General features: G+C 32.4%; 3 protein-coding genes across 5 annotated transcripts in view; 1 reads left to right on the forward strand and 2 right to left on the reverse strand.

Annotated features, from left to right (window-relative positions):
• The window catches only part of LOC144856321 (serine/threonine-protein kinase TBK1-like), a 43,764-nt gene extending 23,717 nt beyond the window's left edge, over window positions 1-20,047 (forward strand). For 2 of the 3 annotated variants that reach the window (XM_078714292.1, XM_078714293.1), the window contains 11 exons: window positions 2,372-2,485; window positions 2,937-3,319; window positions 3,977-4,035; window positions 5,428-5,519; window positions 9,535-9,763; window positions 9,998-10,119; window positions 10,597-10,713; window positions 11,055-11,156; window positions 11,422-11,518; window positions 12,079-12,239; window positions 13,125-19,020. In XM_078714292.1, the coding sequence (XP_078570418.1) occupies window positions 2,372-2,485; window positions 2,937-3,319; window positions 3,977-4,035; window positions 5,428-5,519; window positions 9,535-9,763; window positions 9,998-10,119; window positions 10,597-10,713; window positions 11,055-11,156; window positions 11,422-11,518; window positions 12,079-12,239; window positions 13,125-13,212 (1,564 nt within the window). In that variant the 3' untranslated portion in view covers window positions 13,213-19,020. Of the gene's footprint in view, window positions 1-2,371; window positions 2,486-2,936; window positions 3,320-3,976; window positions 4,036-5,427; window positions 5,520-9,534; window positions 9,764-9,997; window positions 10,120-10,596; window positions 10,714-11,054; window positions 11,157-11,421; window positions 11,519-12,078; window positions 12,240-13,124; window positions 19,021-19,384 lie in introns of those variants that run through there. The other variant, XM_078714294.1, reaches the window with a different exon arrangement.
• The window catches only part of LOC144856315 (ATP-binding cassette sub-family C member 9-like), a 259,349-nt gene that overhangs the window by 105,245 nt on the left and 131,813 nt on the right, over window positions 1-22,291 (reverse strand). The window lies entirely within an intron of this gene.
• On the reverse strand, window positions 18,931-22,285 carry LOC144856331 (uncharacterized). The gene is made up of 6 exons (XM_078714309.1): window positions 22,132-22,285; window positions 21,554-21,687; window positions 20,881-21,070; window positions 20,534-20,589; window positions 20,046-20,262; window positions 18,931-19,324 (listed from the first exon to the last, which is right to left on the reverse strand). The coding sequence occupies exons 1-6, from the start codon at window positions 22,208-22,210 to the stop codon at window positions 19,221-19,223; spliced, it is 780 nt and encodes a 259-aa protein (XP_078570435.1). The 5' UTR covers window positions 22,211-22,285; the 3' UTR covers window positions 18,931-19,220.

Below are 22,291 nucleotides of genomic sequence, written 5' to 3' on the forward strand. Positions count from 1 at the left end.
TCTCCAAATTTACCTATCTACTGAATCCCAGAAAATGTCTGATCTTGTGAAAGGGTCATTTGTTGGGTCAAATTATGTCAAAATGTATTATTTATGTTATCTTAGAACCTGTTTCTATGCGTAACTAAGGATAATTGTTTTTTAAAATACAGTTGAACCTCCCGTAAGTGACCACCCTCGGGACCTGGAAAAGTGGTGTGCCGATAAAGGGCCAAAATCACGTATTATGGCTATGCACGATATTCTTAACGAAACGAGCCTCTCAATTTTCCAGCTAATTGTATTATTATTTATAATCAGGTGGTTTAGTTTTTTTTAGCATTTTCAGACAAATTTTAAAAGCTTTTAGCATATGAAAAATGGTCGGTCAAAATCTGTGTAGTTTTCTCATCTCTTCACAGTAATGTTTTTAAAACCGCTTCGAAATAAAGCTAATATATAAAGAAATAGTATAAACATGGACCTCTAATTCATAGGTCCATGCAATAAGTATCTCTTTTTAGTATAAAAAGGTGCCCGCAGCTGCTTACGGGAGGTGGCCGCTTACGGTAGGTACCAAATGCACTAATTAGATTGGAATGGTGGGATGGAGGAGTTTGAATCGGTCGATGGTAGCGGCAGTGTGGGTGGTGCTTGAATGCATGAATTTGACACTCTATAGTGGATGATCGACCAAAGTGTTGCAGTTTATCTTTTTGTGGTTATTGTCGGGGTAAGGGGGGAGGGGGGGATGGTTGTAGTCGGAAGTGGTGGTGGATGGGCATGTGGGATCTGTTTAGGTTAGCAAATAAAAGAAGTAAAAAAATGAAAGAGGAGCTTCAAAATAAGAGAGGAGTAATCTGTTGCAAAGATTAAAATTCACAACGATATGATAATTTATTCAAATTTCCAGAGGATAAACCTATAAAATGACATTAAAACTGGGAATTACAGAATCTATAATTAAAAATATTGTTTTTTTTTCTCACAACACAACTAGAGCTATATAAAACATTAAGAATTTTTCTGACCAATGAGTTTTAAATCAGATAATCAAAGAAAATAAAATGTTTTTACTAATATACCATGTTTTTTTTTTATAAAAATGCCTATGTTTCTCGCAACACTGCTTGTAGATTTTAAAAATACCCCAGTATTTTATTTTAGAAATCACTTATTAAACATTAGAACTACCTATTTGTAATAAATCAGCTAAAAAAAAACACCACTTTCGGCGTTATGGTGAAGTAAAGTTTAGTTGCATTTCACAATTAAAAAAAAGTGAAAAACACCCCTTTTTAAATAAATGGTATCTCCCAGAGTATGAAATCAAAAATAAAAAAAAAATATGAAACAGGTACACAATGCATTGTTATTATGCATGCACTAATTACTTTTTATAATTAAATGAACAAAACAAAAATATCGTTCATCAAAGTAGTACCAATATCCATTTTTAAAAACCTTAAAAAAGGACAAAATTTGTCAAAAACACAAATTTGGCCGTTGCCATGGAAATATATGTGTGAAATAAAAAATACTTCATATTTGATTTCTCTCAACACATATATAGCCATGTGCAAAATTTGAAAGAAATCCATTTTTTTGAGTCTGCCACTATTTTTGATATTTCTTTGATTCTTACAGACAATGGCTCTTAAGTGATGTTTTTAGACAAACTGGGAAAAAAGGAAAATAATGTATTAACAATCACAGTAGGAGTTTAGATTGCACAGCACTTTTTCATCTGATAACAATCATCTCATCTTTTTTCTAGTTTTTGCATTAACTGACGTTATCAAAGTTTATATTTCCTTGTAAAGTAATACTTAAAATTTTTGCTTGCAAACTGTTGTCCGGCCTGGAAAGAAATCTTATACATAATAGGATTGAGATACAAAATGGGATTTCATCTTGAGAAATATTTAAGTTGCTCAAATATCATATGTGGCAGAGATAAAAGAAATTGGTTGTGTCTCGCATAATGAAGAGTTTTTTTTTATTACATTCTGACCTTATAGAAGTCTTATGAAGAAAAATTTTAAACCAAACCCATTGGATAAAAGTGTGAGAATGCGTGATATCTCATTTGCATGCAAGAGTGAAAATGTGTTATATCTTATTTGCATGCAAGTGCGAGAATGTGTGATATCTCTTTTCTTTACACTAAAGTGGTCAAATCTGTATTTACTCCTAAGACAATCAACAATGTACTGACTGGTTGTAATTTCCTTTCCAGTATTTTCCAGCCAGAGTGGACAAATCATAATGCATGTCTAAATAGGTTGAAACATAATATAGGCCTATTGTATAATATGTATTTGTTTAAATTTGACATTTTGTTTATAATAACTGTTGTAATATTTATTATTCAATACTTGGTCTTTTGTAGGATACAATTAACTACAAAGAAACCATATGGTGTCATAAGCGGAGTTCAGCATAACTCTCCATTAGGTGAAATTGAATGGTTTAGCCATCTTCCTGAGACATGTCACCTGCCTGGGTAAGTAAAGTCATTGCTTATTAGTACCTCGCCAGCAGAGTTATATTTTTGTCTGCGATATGTTACCAGGATAATGTCAAACTAAAAGATGGATCTTTACCAGATTTAAACCACATTAGACATTGTATATATATGGTCATGAAATACTCCATTAAATTGGAGACAAACTTTGTGGTGTAACATTACATCAGATAACCCTAAAAACATATCAGAGTTATATTGTAGCACATAGCAGTTTTATTGGAGTTAACGACAAAGAGTGTTAACATCGGTTATATGGTTTAAAGCTTAAAGGGCCTTTCACACAGGCACCGCACAATCTGATGTGAACTGGAGCTGGAGCAGATGTAAAAGACCTGTAAATCTGTTATATTCATGCTTAACACGAGTAGAGTTTGAACAAATTGATGAGAAAGAAACTGTATATATTTTCTTTTATTTAAATTTTTAGGCCTATGAGGAAACTTATTAAACAACTTCTTGTAGGACTATTGGAATGTAACATTGACAAGATGTATTCCTTTGATACTTTTTTCACAATGGTCCAAAAAATTCTAAGCTTAAAGAAAGTTCATGTGTTTAACACAGTCACCTCGCAGATAGTAAGTGTGTACATGCCTCCTAGAAGTGACTGGAATGACTTTGTAGCGAAAGTTGCAGAAGAGACCAAAATTACATCATCTCAACAACTTCTCTGTTACAATGGAAAGAACCTAGATAGTACTACATTATTCACAGAAAGCCGAGAATATTGTGAAACTACATATAAGAATCCAATTATTTTGTTTAGAAGAGATCTTAAAAAATTTCCATTACCTATTCAACCAGCAAGACGTAAGTATTTGTTTCTTTAAATTTATTTTCTAATCAATACAATAAAAACTGACTACTATATTAAGAGAGAAAATCTGTAGTAAAGAAAATACCTAAACATATTATGATTAAAGTTGAATTTGTTGGCCGCTTGTTGGGTGGAATTTTATTGCCCAAGTTTTCGGTTTGCGTGGTAGACAATATTTTTGGACGTAGATCTTAAATATGGCCTAAACTACTGCATTAAAAAGCATTCACTTTGATTAATTAGTGGTTGTTTAGTTTTACTGGCCAAATGACGACTACCTGAGGAAGGTTTAGTGGACTGTTCGCACTGGAGTTAAAATTTGTCTATTAAAATGAATGTTATTCTTGATCACAAGCCTATAGCTTCATCCTAGTTACCGCAGGGAATTTGAATTAATTTTCTTTTAATTTTTGTTGCATTCATATAAAGACATTTTCTGTTGATTTTTCTTACTAAATTTCTAGGTTTGTATTTCAGTTGTTATTCCATCTTCCACAGGAATTCCTGTGTGTAAATCTTCTGCCTATATAGAAAGAAAGGAATAATTGAAACATAAAGACTTATTAAACTGATATATAAATGACATGGTAACAGAAAGGATATAATCACTGATATTAAGCATTTTAGAATATTTCTATTTTATTTTACAGCTAAGCTCCCAAAGATTGCCACGCCTTATAGTCTGGAGAACGACGCCCCTTTGGCTAAGGTTAGGAATTTTGTATGGAATTCTCGAATCTTTCTGCAAAAATATTTCAGAATTCTTCACTTTATAGTGTTTGTAGTGCACGGAATAGGTTTGTTGTATTAAAGATAGCTGGTTTGTAAAAATATTTTATTTCTTATCTAGTGTATTTGTAATAATATATGATTGGATTTTCAGTGGATTGAGTTTAATTTGTTGTGTTAAAAATTAGTCACCTATAATCACCTGCATATTATGCAAATTAGTATGTTGATATACACTTTTATTTTAATCATATATTTTCATCTGCAACGAAATTACCCATTGCTACTTCATTGTAAAAATTATTGTTACCTTCCGTCAGTATGATCTTCTGCTTTTGTGGTATACTTGCGCTCAGAGTTATTCCGATGATGCCAATGATAGCCTTCAGATAGGCACCATTCATCTTTTAAAACAAATATAAGAACATTTTTAATTGTTTTGTCATGCATTACTTTAAAGTTGAGAAATAATTTATTGGATTTCTAAATTGACTAAAAATTCACACTTTTTTCTGGTTAGTTTACCAAGAAAACGGTAAAACCTAAAAAAAAATGTTGTGTTAATCAAGTTTTCATCTATTTATGCAACTATTTTAGTAAGTGTAGACGGGCCACACTGTAGTAGCGTACACTGAACCTTCTGTACTGGACTAAAACTAACCATTGACTTGTTAACATTTATTTAAAGTCTACTATGGTTGGGGTTTACTAATAATTTTCACTTCAACATTTTACTATGGACATTCACCCTCTCCACTGAGTTCACCCTCTTCACTGAGTTCACCCTCTCCACTTTGAGTTCATCCTCTCCACTTATATGAGTTCATCCTCTCCATTGAGTTCACACTCTCCACTGAGTTCTGGATTCTTTTCCTGCTAATGTTATGCTGACCTGCATGAATGTCTTGCCATGTAATGTAGAGTTGAATACCAATACACAATATTTATCACCAATATATTTTATTGTTTTAACACACCCATCATTAATTCTGTGATATCTGTTAAAAAAGCGCAATTTTGTTACAATCGTTTGTGGGCAGTTGAATACCTAAATTGCGCATACATGGTCAACAAAAACAGATCTCTCGTTAGTGTGTCTATCTGCGGGATTTCACAGTGAAAAATGTTAAATAATTTTCTTCACTCTATAAATAACACCTTTAACATGCTACTTTTTGCAAAATAGTGATGGAGAGAAAGGCTATACAAGTGTGAAGTTTTAATGTAAACGTTTGTTCATATTCAAACAAAGAGAAAATTGGTGACATGTACGACGTTTTGATCAGTCATGAACAGCAGTGGCCTCTTTGTACAGTGGCAAGTATTTGTAAATTGATGAAATGATATATTTAATGTTTGGTTCTGTTTACAGATCTGTTGTGGTTCGATGTATTACTTTTTGAATGTGGTAGAAAGTTACCTAGAGATGCAGAGCTTGATGACTGTTTCTGTACAATGGTTTTGGTGAGTTTCTACCCTTCCCTTTATTAACAGTTGTTGTTAAATGAGAAGATGTTAGCATTTGAAATTATACAGGATATGCTATGTTTGAGTGCCTAAAAGCCAATTTACACAGACGAGCGGTAAGCGGAAATCTGTCTAGCTTGTCCCACGAAGAATCTGTATCTATCCTGAGCAAAAACCGCCCGTCTGCTCTGCACTGTGTTTAAATGACATAGATTCTATATTTTTATTACCATTACCACTCATCTGTGTACTTGGCCTTACTTTTATCGTTAATTTATTTTATTGTGTAAAAGAAAAGCTGGAACATTTGTTATGCCTATGCTTTGAAATCCCAAGAGAGTATGATATGAGATTGTATAGGAAACAAATAGGATTGTATCTGCTGCTAATCTTTGTTGATGTTTGCAAGCATACACTACATATGATAATGACATTTACATGGCCCATACACATTCTACTGTTTAGCTGACTGTTTCCATGTGCTGTAGATCATATATTTAGGGAGCGATATCTCTTTCACATTGCCTACAATACTCTTGAGTTCACACGCACCGGAGTGCATACCATAGAAAACTCAGGTTATGACATATCTCTGGAGTTTGCTATGTAATGTGGAAGTTCACACATTCACTGATACAATGTGGTTTCACGGATGGCAACATCTACAATATCTACTCAGGAATAAAACACCTGGTTGACTATTTAGATGTCTGCCTGACTGCAACTAGGCTTATTTTGTCTGTAGCCTATGTAGTTATATAACCACTTGTATTTTGAAATCATACTGGTACAAATAATGTTTTAAAAATTACCTAATAATAGGCATTGACAAGATTACAATGGTATGATATAGGTTACAGCCCGTTTGAGATCGTTAAAAATTACTAGGCCTGGAGCTTGGTACGTTGCGCGGAGCTGCAATTGACATGGTTACAATGGTATGAAATAGGTTACGGCCCGCTTGAGGTCGTTGAAAATTACTAGGCCAGGAGCGATCGTAGTTAGCTTGAAAATCAATTTTATGGTTTTCTAACACAAAACAACCAGGCATATGGATCAATAATACTTACAAAACAAAGTATTGATATTTAAAAAAGTGTGCTATCCTAACAGGTTTCGAACTTGTGCTTTTGAAGACTGTCATTGAACAGTCGTGTGTCGTGAGCACTTACCGCTCGGTCATGTTAGGATAGCGAAAAAACAAAGAAAAATCAAAGGGTTAGTGCTACTTAGATGGAAAGTTGGCAGAAAATGTTACAGATTTAAACAAAACAACACCAAGAAAACAAATTGATTTTAATTAATATTATTTTGAATGAGATTATTAGCAGTTTTACTGCACAACAATCTTTTATTTATTTTTTTAAAATGTTTATTGATGCGTAGACAGTTTACTTGTTTTGCTTCGTGCAATTGATATCCGTGTCATGACAATAAAGGAGGAAGTCATTCAAAACTATAGCCCCATAAATATTTATATTGAAAACTACCTGTGTTACCTAATATCGCCTGATAATGTAATCAAAATTTATAGTTTTGTTTGTGTTGTGATTGCTGGTGGTTAAAAAAAAAAGTACCTAAGCATGTTCGAACTCGTGCTGATTGATGCTGTATTGTCAGCAATTGTTAGGCTCAACACGTACCGCTGGGCTAGCTTAGGTACTTTGCAGTTTGCAAGATTAAATCAAAACTAGTTGTACTTTATATAAGGAAGTTTTCTTCCTCTCACTACATCCTCCTCCCATTACATGTTAATTACTTTAATTATTTATTTATTTTTAATTCTAAAATAGCTTTAACTAAAATTACAAAAATGATTTGGAGTTGTTTAAATTATTTTTCATTTCTTGTATAGATTTTAAAATGTATAAAAAACAACTAGTTGCACTTAACCCTTCTACAATGTATGCTTTAGATAGCAATAAGAGAGTAGAGTGAACTATTAAATAAGTTAATTATTCTATTATTTATAAAACAATTTACCAATTTAAAAAAGACAATGTTACGGGCTTCGCATGAGTCCGAGCGGTTTTTCTTATGTAGTCAGATAGGAGAAACATCCGAGCGGTTTAATATATATAGTCATCAGACAAAGATGAACATTAAAAATGCAGTAAAGTTAAAGTATATTTAATGAACTAGCCCTCTTGCTGGCCTGTGTCTGTTCACCTTCATACCAAACTTAAAAACTAAACTTAAAACATATCATCGTAACTATTTAAAAAACCCACCCATTGACTGCCGGATGGTTATTATTTCAGTGAGGTATTTCCTGCTTCCCAGCTCATTTTTTTACCAACGCGAGAATAAACAAACTTTTTGACAGGGTAGTATTATTTTGCAAATAACTTATAAACTATTGATAATTTGAAAATATAAATAATAAAACAAATATTCATCAGACATTTCTACATGCAAATGTATTTTATTATAAGGTTTTTAGCAATATTTGTACAGATCTAGATCTAGGCCAAGCTATATAGTAGTAGTAGCCTAGCGCTGACCTACTAGGCCTAGGTCTACTAGATAATTTGCAGAGTCTACGTCCATACCACATTGCCTGCCTTGGCCTTCTTCAATTTACTTCTAAATTTACTTCTACTACTTCTTCTTCATTGTAATTGACGTCAATATCCGAGCCATCATGATCAAGCCCAGTAGCAACAACTTCTCACCTCAAAATACTCAAATTTTTAATATAGTAAATAAGCCCGACAAATTTTCGCGTCACAATATAGAATGGTTCATTGGCTTTCATTAATAATGCATCATGTCAATACAATTAGACTCGATGAAGACGTTATGTAGGCTATTTTATTGAGACGTTAATTGTTTCGCATTAATGCAAAGTTGGCACAGCCTGTACAACTAGCCTATTCGCATAAATGCGAAGTTGGCACAGCGAGTGGTGGAGTCCTGTTCGCATAAATGCGAAGTTGGCAGTCAATGGGTTAAAGTGACAGCAGTACACCCTAGGAATAGTGCTTAGTTTACAATTTACTACTGTCAAAAATATTGAGTTTTTGTATATGTGCATTGTTTATACAAAAGTTTGAAATATGCAATTGTAAATCATAATAATATATCTCTAATTATCTACTGTAACTAATTAAAACTCCAATTATTAATGTTCAAAATCTAGAAATTGGTATAAAAAAAAGATTCAAATGAAAAAAATGTGGGCAAGCTAAAATATTGTCAGGGCAACCAAACCTCGGACTCAAAATTCTGCGAGGCCTGGGGAGATTGCAAATAATTTAGGTATCTAAATAGCAATAGTACTTTAAAATCTAGTACATCGTTCGAGCGATTAGGTGGTTACCTCAGTGTGACAGACAGCCAATGTAATGGACAGTCTTAATTGACCACACTGACATGACGTGACCCTTAGGAGAGAAGAATTACCTTACTTTACGTAGTAAAATCTTCCTTTATTGAACAAGAAAACCAAATTTTTAGGACCATGAAAAAATATTTTTCCCCCATTTCCTCCAATCAATGTTTTTTGCACATTGTCCTTTTTTATTCTAAATACTCAAACATTCAAAATAAGAATAAAATGGTAAAAATTATAGGGCATTTTTACTATTTTTGTATATGTGCACTATAACTAAAAATTATTGATAAATATAACTATATTTTTTGTAAGATATACTCTGTGCTTACCTGCTAGTACGTACATCTGTGTCACTAACTGAACCAAGCACTTTCTATAGACGATATGAACATAAATATTTATAGACTCCATTAGTTATTAAAATTTGAATAGCCATCCACTTTTGTAGTTTATTGATTATAACGTATGTACTCTACAGAAGCAGTATGAAGATCAATAAATGGTGCCAACAGCTGAAACTAGTGCAACCTTTAACAAAATAATTTGTATTAAATTGAAAAGGGTAACATATCCTCAACCGTTTCTTCTGTATTCAGAATTAGTAGAATTCAATTTGATTCCCATTTGTAAAAGATTTCTAGAAACTAAACTTCTGATTTACTTTTTTCTTGGTAGTAATATTATGGAAAGTAGAATCAGAGAAAACGAATTGAATCTGGAGAAATTGAAAAATGAAAAACTAAACTTTGAAGAAACCATGACATTTTCTCTGTGCAATCTTGACCCAGAGTTACTTGAAATGGTACCTGTACAATTGGCAGATGCAAGTGTACAAGAGGTATATCACAGAGCTTCTGCAGTCAAGACTGAACTGGAGATGTTAATGCAGGATTACCAGAGAGAGGTACTCTTTAATTCCTATTATACTTACTGATATCAGTTATTACAGAGAGAATACTCTTTAACCCCATCATATTTTCTGGTCTCAATTCTAGTATGGTTATTCAGAATGTAGCATACTATTCTTTACAAGGATCCTAAGGTTGTAAGTGGCAACTTCTCCCAAGAGCAACAATTGTATTTTGTAGCTACATCAGAGTTTGACAAAAGTTCTCGTCACAATTTCTAATTTTCGCAGATTCAAAATCCACTTTGTGATGTATTAGAAGAGTTTAAAAGTCTCTCAAGAAAAATAATACGAGATAAAGTTTTGGAAAAATCCTATGATGATAGGCAGAGATGCCAGAAAGAACAACTTTGGTAAGTGTTTTATGTTACGTATACGTCATAAAAGAAATTGACTTTATGTTGTGAGACTGACAATCAGTGTTTGTGATTGATAAAAATATGTGAGAATTATTACTGAAGAGATTACTGGAGAGAGAGATAAAGATAGATGATGAGATAACAGAAGTAATATTCAAAAAATGACATACAGATTTGAAGTTTTGCAAAGACTGCGACACGTCCAGTTCAAGGAAAAGAGCGAAGCCTCTTGCTTTCATACTACTGCTTTTAAATATATTTGTGTTTTAAAAGTAATGGATTGAACAAATTAAAGACGAATACTACCACAACTACCATATGGACGATACAATCATCACTAATCGTTTATAAACTTATATAAAAAAATATCAGCGCTGGGAGTGTTGTTTGAAAGAAGAGAGAGTGAGAGATGATTAATTCACCATGAACTTAGGAATAACACCAGTAATATTTTTTATAAAATAACACCAGTTATGATAGCTTTGAAGTCCTTGTGAATGGGACAAAAACAATTTGTGACCAGTTTAAAGATGACAAAAGAGCAAAGCGTCTTGCTTATAATGAAGAACAGATACACAAGATGGATAAGTAATTAAGTCTTCTTATTTTATATCATTTTACTTAACACTTAAACTGATCTTTCTAAATCTAGAATTACCTAAACCTTCAAAAGTAATAATACTTTTTTTATCAGCTGCAATAGCAGTTAAGGATGTCTGGTTTAGATACCTGGGCTCATCAGGGCCTTACCAGGTAAAGGATGTCTGGTTTAGATAACTGGGCTAACCAGGGACTTACCAGATCAAGGATGTCTGGTTTAGATAACTGGACTCATCAGGGACTTACCAGATCAAGGATGTCTAGTTTAAGTAGAAAAATGGGCTAACTATTGTTATATGGTCTAACCATATGGCTATTTTTTTCTTCAGACAAAAATTGAGTTTACTTTGTACACAAGGAATGAGTCAGCTTAAGGATCATTGTGAAACAAGATGGATTGAACAACATAACATTCTCGGCAGCTGGTACACGTAAGTTAAACCTCTTTAATGTTAAACTTTTTGCTTGCATATACCAATGGAATTGGAAGAATGTTATGGTTGTCTGCACAATTACACTAAATTTTGAATTCTGATTTAAAGTTTTGGAAAAAAAATGATGACTACATTTGTCTAGTGCAATCAAAAAGTTCCTATTTTTACAAAAGTGTATATTTGAGCTTTCTTTTTTGCGTCTGTCTGCCTTTATCACTGGCCAACATTTTACCTATTGCATTACCATGACTTTATTTTACAGAAAAGCGTTCTTTGATTATCAGTCAGATATGATCTTGGCTGGGAAAATAAAACAAATGTTTGCGAAATTTTCAATCCTCAATCCACGTCTTCAAGAGGTTAGTATGTTAAACAATGCCAACACCCTATGTTAGCCACACCATATTATTTCTTTATTATTAAAACGGACGTTTTTACTACAAGAAAGCGTGAGGTATCGATGCCGAGTTTAGCCAATGAGGTATACTAAAGTATTACCCAATTCTCGATGCTGTATCTCCACATTCTACAATAGGATAATCTGATAATACAGCATCTCATGTGTATCACTTGTGATGCCTGTATCATTTTGACTGAATAAAATAAAAATAAAATGTAAGGGTTAGCTTTAAGGTCTATGATACTTGTCGAATGTTGTATGAGAAACACATGTTATGCTGTATTACAGAATATTCCTATTATACTGGAAGAACTAGATACAGTACCTAGAGTGAAGTATTGCCTACTCTGACACCAACAGAAATGGTGACCATCTTGTATGTTCAATGTCATCTTTGCTTTTGTCTAGTCTGTTATTTAGGCTATTATGTTATTGCTGCGATTAACAATCAATTGTTTTTTAAGAATCTTTTCAATCTGTGTTTCTCCTGTTTAAAATTGGCTATATTTGTTTTCGTAGCTGAACAGTCAGCAAAAAACTGTTAGTGATGATATCAGATTTCAAATGAGGAGTGTTCTCCAGGGTGTTGGGAGACCAAACGTTGGACCTACAATCATCCAACCTGGTTCATCTTACAGAGGAAATAGAAATGCTCTCGTTCCTACAAACCAATGGAAACTGTAAGTATTTATAACTATTTGTGTTCATTTTATGCATTTCATGAATCCAATGATATTTTAATTGTATGCACTTTATGATTCAAGCAAGGTAATCTAATAACAGGACACTCAGCTCGCCTTACCAAGATAGGAACTCGTAACAGTCCTTTGATCTGGCTGCGACAAATGCCAACAGTACTGTACTATGTACATATTCTCTGTTAAGAGGCGTGGAACTGATCGTGATGCAGCCACAGATAGGAACTCGTAACAGTCCTTTGATCTGGCTTTGACAAATGCCAACAGTACTGTACTATGTACATATTCTCTGTTAAGAGGCGTGGAACTGATCGTGTCGCAGCCACAGTTAGGAACTCGTAACAGTCCTTTGATCTGGCTGCGACAAATGCCAACAGTACTATACTATGTACCTATTCTCTGTTAAGAGGTGTGGAACTGATCGTGTCGCAGCCACAAATAGGAACTCATAACAGTCCTTTGATCTGGCTGCGACAAATGCCAACAGTACTGTACTATGTACATATTCTCTGTTATGAGGCGTGGAACTGATCGTGTCGCAGCCACAGATAGGAACTCGTAACAATCCTTTGATCTGGCTGCGACAAATGCCAACAGTACTGTACTATGTACATATTTTCTGTGGCGCACGATGCCTGATAAGGGCGTGGAACTGATCATGTCACAGATATATTTATGCAGTGCAGCATCCTGTCGTTAGATTGCCTTTTGGTGGAAAAAAGTGATTGTCATTCGTAAGATTTGATCAATGTTGAGCTAAATATCCTCAAATATTTATGATCAACAATCATTTTAGTTCGTTTTGTCATATTGTTAATAATGTATTCATTGATGTACATATTAATTAAACCTGTTTATTTATGCTAGACTGCAAATGTCTCAGAATGAGATGAATACATTGAAGAAGGAGGTTCATGACGGAGTGACCGAGTTAAAGAAAATTAGATTTGAATAGTAAAGGTAACGAATATTTTTGGAAGGGGTTTCAATGCAAATTTGTCACCTTGATTTTCCCCTCTGAAATGCCCCTGATAACTGGATGTTTTTTTTTTTATAATGTTAACATTCATAATTAATCTAAAGGTAAAATACTGTAAACCCATTAAGTTAAAACAAAGTTCATCTTTAACTGTACACTATTATCATTATGCCATATTCATATTCAGTCTTCTTTTCACACTAGAAATTCTTCATAATTTAATTGCACATTGCAAAGTTGTTGTTTGGTCCCGTATATGAATGTAATAATAACCTAATAAGACAATTATCTACTCTATTATATAAAGGATGTATTAGTAATAGAGACAAAACATGAACTTAATAGCTATTTACAGATACAGAATTTAAGCCACTCCATGTAACAATTGCTTTGTTGGTGCAAAAGTATTTATAGTTATATTGCTCACAATCCTGAGTTTCCTGAACCCAGAAAAGTCAATGAATATAACATAATAAAAAAATATGAAACTGTACTTTTACAAAAAGTTTTATGATTGGTTGAACAAACTTGAATGGTTTTCTTTCCGTTTCTGCTGCAGAAAAAACACCCAAACATTAGAAAAATATTTCAATTTAATGCAAATTTTGGTTAGTGTGCGATGACCATCCACTAGCTTTGCAAATTTTTTTTTGTATTTAAGATTAGTGATTAGGAAAAATAGAACCTTGTTTTGTAGACTTAAAATTTGGTTTAGCAAATATTTAGTTAAAAGTTTAGTTATTAAGTTATAATCTTAATAGTATCTCTCATTGTCCAGAACCTTGTTGCACTGACCATATTGACCATTATAATAAAAAGGGAGGTGGGAGGGAATTAAACTATTATTATAATATAGGCTAATGTACATGAAACCTCATAAAGATCTATAAAATGTTACAGATCTGTCTATTATTGCTGCTCTAAAGAGAAGTTGATGCATTTAAAATATATTTTGATCTTTGATCAGAAAAAGGTTGGTGGCTTCCTTCTTCCTCTAATTTTGGTAATTCTTATTACAACTTGAATTCATATTTTCATTATTAAAACCTCTGCGAATACTATTTTGAAAACATCAAATACTATTTTGTAAAAGTTTTCGTACACCAGTCCATCGATCTAGGTGATGCAAGCAACAATCTTCCTACAATGATGGACGCACAGCAATAATTTGACCAATCAGATAACTTGATTGGTCAAATTATAATTTAACGTAGCTTTGCAATAATTTGATGTTCCAAGTGAGGTTACTTTAAGATAAAATAATGCAGTAATTTATTCAATCATGAGTGTGCAGTATTTTAATAATACTTATTAATACCTATCAGCATGTTTAACCATGCCAGAATTAAGGCACACAGTCTACCTTACCCATAGAAAACAAGGCATAAAGGCCCATTTACACTAGGACGATAACTATCAACGATAAATAGATACACATACATTTGAACTTGTCACTTTGACGCACATGATATGTAACTTCTCTGAAAGATAATTGATTGAGCAAGAAAATATTAAAATATGGGAAAGATTGGGGTTCAAATAAGCAAGAATTAACTAGCACAAAAGAGAAAAAACACCTATTTTTAACATTTGTGTGGCCATATGATAACATCGCAACTCTAGTCAAGCAAAAATGTTACATGAATTCATATCTACAACTCATCAGCTTCCTTCATAAACAAAATAGGTGGTCACTATCCATTCTGAGGAGCTATGATAGATTCAAAATGAGCATGTTTTTTCATAAATTTGCATTATATTAACCATTTTTAAGCACAGTTTAACATACATGTGCATTGTTAGTTTGCATTTAAATTTTATAAAGATAAAGGTATACTAAACAAAAATTTATTGAAAAAATGTTGTTAATATGCTCTCTATTTTGTGTCTAAAAGTATACACTATACACAGTATACTGTATAGGCCTACATACTACATAGCATAGGTTAAATTATGGGACCCACCTTTTATTCTAATTTTAACATGATTACGTCATCAAAATGAAACACAAAGATAGCAATTTCTGAAGAAAATTGTTTGAGCAAAAACATATTAACAAGTTGAAGAGATTCGAGTACGTAGAATATAGATGTGCGCTCTTTTAAACATGATGACCTATAATGCAAAAGCAATATATTTGAAACTCATGCGAAATTGATTGTCTAAGACAATATTAAAATCTGGGAGGAAATGGAATACAGATATGCCGAATAAGGCAAAAAACCTATATTTTATATTCGGTTGGCCATATGATGAGCGACATCCGAGAGGTAACAATTGTGCATGAATTCATATCTACAATTTATCTGCTTGCATAAGTTTAAAAAAGTCATTTGATTGAATGTGTGAAAATATTATTTTCATCAAAAGAAGCATAGATAGTTATCATATACTTGAAATGAAAAATGTTTTGATTTCTTTTGCTTTATGTATGAAAAATGCATATTCTATTTATCGTTGATCGTTATCGTCCTAGTGTAAATGGGCCTTTAGGCGCACAGTTGACTGTGCTGATAGGAAATAGTGAATTTGACACACCGTTAACCGTGCCAATAGTATCCACACCAAATATTGACTGTTGGCACAGTTTACCATGCCGATAGACAATATTAATTTATATGCACAGCCGGTGGAATTGATTTAGTTTAAACTAAATCTTCTATGGTAGGTATATCAAACAAAATAATGAAACAAGTTTGTTTTAGTAACGAATGAATATTGTAAACAATATAGTTTAGAATAGTACTAATGACAGTGACTACAGTGGCTATTGAGAAAGGGGAGAATGTACAGACCGCTGGGGGAAGAGGGGAAGGGTTTGGGTAAAGCAAAACTCTCTAAATTTGCCACTGGACTGAAATAAGCACAGTGAGAAAGAACACAGATTTACATAATCACATTGATCTTCAGAATTAGATAATATTTGAAGGAATATAGTTTAATATTAGGGACTTTTAGATTGTTTTAACAAATATGATATTGGTACAAAATGTGTTTCAAATGTACTAACAATTTAAATAATCTGCTCAGGTAGCTGATGTGTGATGCTGAACATTTTGTAACCTAAATTTGATTCCATTAACATGTCATCCAGACTTAACAATGTTTTTTTGCAATTGTATGAAAAAAATATCTCCCTTTCAATATGTTTTCAAAGTTTATGAAACGCACAAACTCGTTCTAGACAGCAATTCGGCTTGATTCTAAAAATAAAAATATTTTGGCGCATATGGTGTGTAATACTACAGAAAAAATAGAAACTCTCACTGGTGGCGCTATGTAAAATGAAACAATAATTAAAGACAACATAGTTGTTGCAATCTAAAAGTCCCTTTTATTACTATTTTCTGTATTGAAGTTCAAGTATGTTTATGACATTAATTAACCATTTTGAGTACAGATTTTAAGATAATTTGTATTTATAGGGCAGTTTGTAAATTTTCGTGTATGACACTTTATAATTATTGTAGGTTTTTAATCTTTTTTCAGCATGCTGTAGTTTGTACAATATACAATACGTTCTTATATGAATTTTTCTTTACCCTTATGCATGTGCCATAATTTCAATCCAATTCCATTCTCACTTACATTGGGTCTTAGGGGGAACCAAGCATTAAGGAAAATTTCACCATAAAACGAAGTGCAATTCTAGCAAACGTAGGACAATATATGTTTTGCAGTACTGCAAACCCCTATTCAAGTCACACTGATTATTAACAAGATTCTGTTCCCAAGGTGTCTCTTAACAGAGGTACTACTGTAATCTTTATAAGATTATTAATACTAAACATATATTTCTTAGTAATGTGAATTCTGTTCAGTTTCTTCCTCGCAGTCTTGTCATTGCACATAGACAATAACTGTAGGGAACTGTACAGAACTAGATTCACAATCATTTAATTGTAAGACAAACACAAACCAGTCATCAACATTTTCTATGGTGTTAAAACAGTATTTTGCCTTTAGATAAACGAATTTTATAGTGTGGTTGATTTGAAGAATTTCTGAATTATAATCAATGTGTTTATAGTAGGCTATTAGTGTAAAATTTTCAGGCTGTAGAAGGTACTTGCATATTAAGCGGAGCATTTTTTATTGTATTTTGTGTACAAATGAAGATATTGTCTTGATATTTTAATTAGTTATGGTACAATACTCAATAGTGATTTAACATTGCAACTTGTACAGTATGTAGTTAAAAGCTCTCCATAATAAATCTTAATTAATCAATCACTATGTATACCCTTTATTACTTTAAACATGGCTTACATTTTAAAGGCCAAGATTATAATATAACTGAATAATATTGATAATACAGTAGTATAATGTACAGTAGTATTAATGTAAATTATAGAATGATTTGCCCATAATCAACTCACACTAAATCTTAATAAGACTTAAAATTATGGTTTTCAGCACTAATCAGAAAACGGCAACATATATCTTTACTTCATAATAGCGACACTATTGAAAGAGTTGATTCTTTTAAAGATGTATTGTCCCCCAAAAACATGAAAAATGAAGATTAATTAAATCAGACTTTGAATATGTTATTTTAATAAAGTTAATCACTTCCATAGAAAAAAAAATGAAAAAAAATAATGTTTTCACCTATAAATTGACTAAATAAATGGTTAAATTCAACCAAAAACCCACTGGCTGGCAGCCAATTTGGCCATTTTTTGCTTTAAAGTACATTTTTTTCAGGTAAATACATTTTTTTTCAATCCAATTTTTGGTCAAAGTAGATAACTATTATGTTACATTAATATGGCATATTAAAAAAAAAATTTGTTAAAAATTATTTTTTCAGGGGGACAATACATCTTTAAGTATTAAGGTGTCATTTTTGATCCTCAACTTAATTGGAGAGAACATATAGACAAAATGTCTTGTAAAATAGCTAAACGTATCGGTGTGAATTGTCGTATTAAGATGTATCTTCCTATGTATACTTTGAAAATGTTAGCAAATGCTCTATTTATTCAGTTACATGTATTTGATTATTGTTGCTGCGTTGATCCAATTGTAACATAAGTTTTGGAAATTCTCTTCTTCTCACAGGTTTTATTAAATAGATTTGGTAGAATATTGTTATCTGTAGACATGTATATCCCTAATATTTGATATTTTAAATACTCTTGGTTGGAGTAGACCTCTTATAATGCTATTTAAATGTTTAATTTTAATACATTATTACAATATTTCAATGTACTGTAGATAACCATAATAAATGCACTCGCTCTCAAAGTAATAATGATTTATATATTCCGTTATGGCATAACTCTCAAGGTAAAAGAACTTTTGTCTATAGACAACAAAACTATTGAATTCTCTACCAAATAACATAAAATCAGAACTTCATAATGTCTCTTGCAACTTTTAAATCTTCACTCTAGGCATTTAATTGAACTTTGATATTACAATTACTCCTAAGCTAAATCTGTCAATATGATGATGTAGTTGACGATATATATTCCTAGATATAAAACAAAGTAGAAGTTACTTATAATTATTTATTGACAAATTTATTATTTTTAATTATAATTATAAGAAAATCAATGTAATCATTTTCCTCATAAATTAGGATATTGTATTTTAATACATGTAGCAAATTAAAAATGTTGTTTTCTGAGATGTTCTACGCTATTAATTTTGTTGCAGACCACACAAAAAAAAGTAAAGACGAAAATTAATTCAATTTTTTAATACAAACACATTAACATAATACAAAAACTGTCGGGTTCATAAACTAACGTTAGCTTGTTACAACTAATGTACATTTTATTATTTTTCTGTTTAGTAAGTTGGAACAAAAATTCACAAAATAAATAAGGTATATACATTGGTCATTAAAAAAACAACAGCAGCACAACTGATTTAATAGTCAACATATTTTGTTTATCCTAGCAAGGCAAACAATGAGAAGTTTTACTAGGTTACTACTGGTCAAGGTGTAGGTGATGTCACCATGGTCCACTCGATCAAAACCACATGTCCTTGTAACTGACCATTTGCTGGATTTTCGCGGCTAAAGATTGTCGGAGGACGGCTTTCGAAGCATGTGGATACCTGCTCATTGTGAAATCTACAAAAAGAAAAATCAATTAAAACATTAATACTATATTTAATTATGTATCTTTAACAGAAACAGTATGTGACCTGCAATGGAATAACAGCCAGGTTAACGAAAATAGAAGGGAAGACATTGCAATAGTGCGAGATGCGTGTAATGCTGAGTACCAACCTTTTTACATTAATAACCAATAGCGAGTTTTACGTGCGACGAGTAGTAATTACTGTATGTCAATTTTAACGTATGATGCGGCATTGTCCAAAGGCTAGTGGTTTGGCTTAGATCTGCACCATGCTCTTTCATGCGTATTAACACATAAATAAACCATTGCACAATAGACGCAGAATTTGATGTCATCTAAAAATTGACTCAAAAAAAAAACATTATGAATACGAATACGCACATGCTTATGTGTAACTATGTTATATCGTTCCAGAGAAGTAAACGTCGCAGATAGTAGTCCGTGGGCACACATTGAAACCAAATTTCTAATGGATAAGATGAGAATTTATTGTCCTCTCGAAAAGTTTTCTGTCAATCAGATATTATGCATTCCATTATTGTTATAGTGGTTGATTTTACAGAGACAGAGAGAAAAGCTCTATACAAAAAGGTTTTATTTACAATAATTTACAATTAAAAAATGCATGATTTGTTTCCATATTTTTCTGTTTTGGGCAGGATGGATTATTGCTGTCTAAGTAGACGAAACAATATATCCTTCATTGTATACCTATAATAGCGCCAATTCGTTCCGGATCCAGCTGTTGCTTGACTTCTTTGTTCTGATAGACATTACATTTTTTACCACTTAAGCTCTTTCCGATCACCTCTTCAAGTCTGAAAAGAGCAACAAAGAGTTTTCGTGCCAACTTTGTGGGACTGGTGCCGTCTATTAGGACGTTCTCAAGGACCTCTTGGTGCAATAAGATGCCATGACCAATATCGATCTATTAAAAAAAATGTCTTGTTAACCTAATTTGTGTGAGGCCAAGTCAAATATGTTATATTAGATTCAATTTACTTTGCAGTACATATGGCTTAAGTCATCAGGTGCAAGCTTTAGAGTATAACTCTAACCCAAGGACAATTTACAATCTGTTCCAATATACAGATCCTTTATCTGAATGAGGATTCTATACACATTTGTAAAATTTAATTTTACAGAAACATTGAATTACTAGTACTGGAGACCGAGACGCTTGGCTGCCTAAAACTCACCATCATAGAATCCGATTGTTCTTGTTTTTTTGCATATGAACGCCTTTGTAGCTTTTCTGAATAAAAATGAAATTGTATAGCTTTTAAATCCAAGGCCTAACAAATGTGTCTGCTGCCAGCCTAATATTTTTTTTTGTAGGTTATATTTATCTTCTGCAGGTCACCCACCTCAGTTTAGAATATCAAGAAGGTCTATGTTTTTCACACTTTTTTTGGGCGTGTCCATGTATAGGGATTTTCTAAACCTGTATGCCACTGTATAATAAAATTAATAGTGGATACAGTATCAAACACAACATTTCTACAGAAATAGTCTATGACAGAGATTGCATCACAGAAACCTTTACCATTGTATTGAGCAACTTGTTTTTTCAATTCTTTATGTTTGACGCGCAATGAGATGTATTCTTTAAAAAGTGCGTCATATTTGTCATTAAGAAAATCATAGGCAATACATCTGCACGTGTTTGGTTTAGGTATTTTACTTTCTGGTTCTATCCTCGTTTCGGTTATTGAACTTCCTGCTGTACTTGGTGTCTGTAAGGAAAAAAAAATAATGTCACTGTACAGTCATTGTTTTGTTGCATGGTCACATATCGAGAATAACAATCAGAGCTTTTCATCTATAGCGGAGTAACATCAATAAATTAGTGACACAGTACATACAGCTGCACAGAGTCTACTATCTACACTTAAATGTATTTTCTGTCAGTGTTCTGTCCAACATATGTTTCAATTTTGTTAGTGCCATTTCTTGTGACAGTGGCCTGGTATACTACACCACTTGTTAAGCATTTCCCTAAAGGGCAAATCAAATATATAAACTGAAAGATACACAAATTATGTTAAATAAGTTAACAAACGTTTCATAACTAAACAACTTTTTTCATTAAACATGCAATATATTTTGTAATAGATAACATAACAAAAAAATATGCAGAAAATAATGTAAATATATATATGAGATTCTGTAATTGTTGAATAAAGGTGGTAGTTAACCACAAAAGATAAAAAAAAAACCTTGGGCCAAGCTCGGCGCCGGCTTCTCCTGTGTGTGCAAGCAGTTTCAACTGGTATGGATTCTTCATTTTTATTAGTTGAAAATTGTTCTGTCACTATGTTCTCTCTATCTGGGCCATTACTTGCTAGGTATTCTGAAAAACGTAATAACGGTTAATTGTTATAAATAATACAGTTATAAATTGTAATATGTAATCAAATGTAATTAATCTGATGTGTATGTAACTAGGGGTCTAATAATATTATTAATTATAGATAGGTGGGCATATAATATAATAATTATAACCATTTATTTGACAATTTAACAATTTATGTAGGTTCTTTAGTTAACTAATCTACCTTAATCTAGGCCTATATATACATCTTAATATTGGGACTATCATATAGGCCCGTATAGCTAGGCTTAGTAGATAGGGTTCCCTACTATTATTAATTAAGGCCTAGACCTACTAGGCCTATCCCGATTGTAGGCATACTACTATACTAACTAGGCCTAATCTACTAGGCTAGTAGTACTAGTACTACCTACTAGCTACTACCAGCTAGCCTAGCTAGGCTTTAATTAAGCCTAGACTCACGGCAAATATCAACACGGGCATCACATCCACATTCCTCCTCTGGCAGTGTTGATGGTTGTTTATCACGGATGCAAGCCATACTAGTGTACTATATTTGAATAAAAATAGAATGCCGAAGACCCAGACCAATTGTATATAGCTCCAAATGATCCGCGTCCAG

Source organism: Antedon bifida, chromosome 11 (assembly GCF_963402885.1).
Source record: "Antedon bifida chromosome 11, ecAntBifi1.1, whole genome shotgun sequence".
Classification (NCBI taxonomy): domain Eukaryota; kingdom Metazoa; phylum Echinodermata; class Crinoidea; order Comatulida; family Antedonidae; genus Antedon; species Antedon bifida.

Bases quoted from the DNA above. Each gene is read 5' to 3' on its own strand.
- LOC144856331 (XM_078714309.1), bottom strand. From the start codon at position 22,210: ATGGCTTGCATCCGTGATAAACAACCATCAACACTGCCAGAGGAGGAA. The intron at 20,590-20,880 runs GTAAAGGTTTCT...ATTTTTATTCAG, and splicing joins ACAAGTTGCTCAATACAATG to AAAAGCTACAAAGGCGTTCA. The intron at 20,263-20,533 runs GTGAGTTTTAGG...TTTTTTTAATAG, and splicing joins AACAATCGGATTCTATGATG to ATCGATATTGGTCATGGCAT.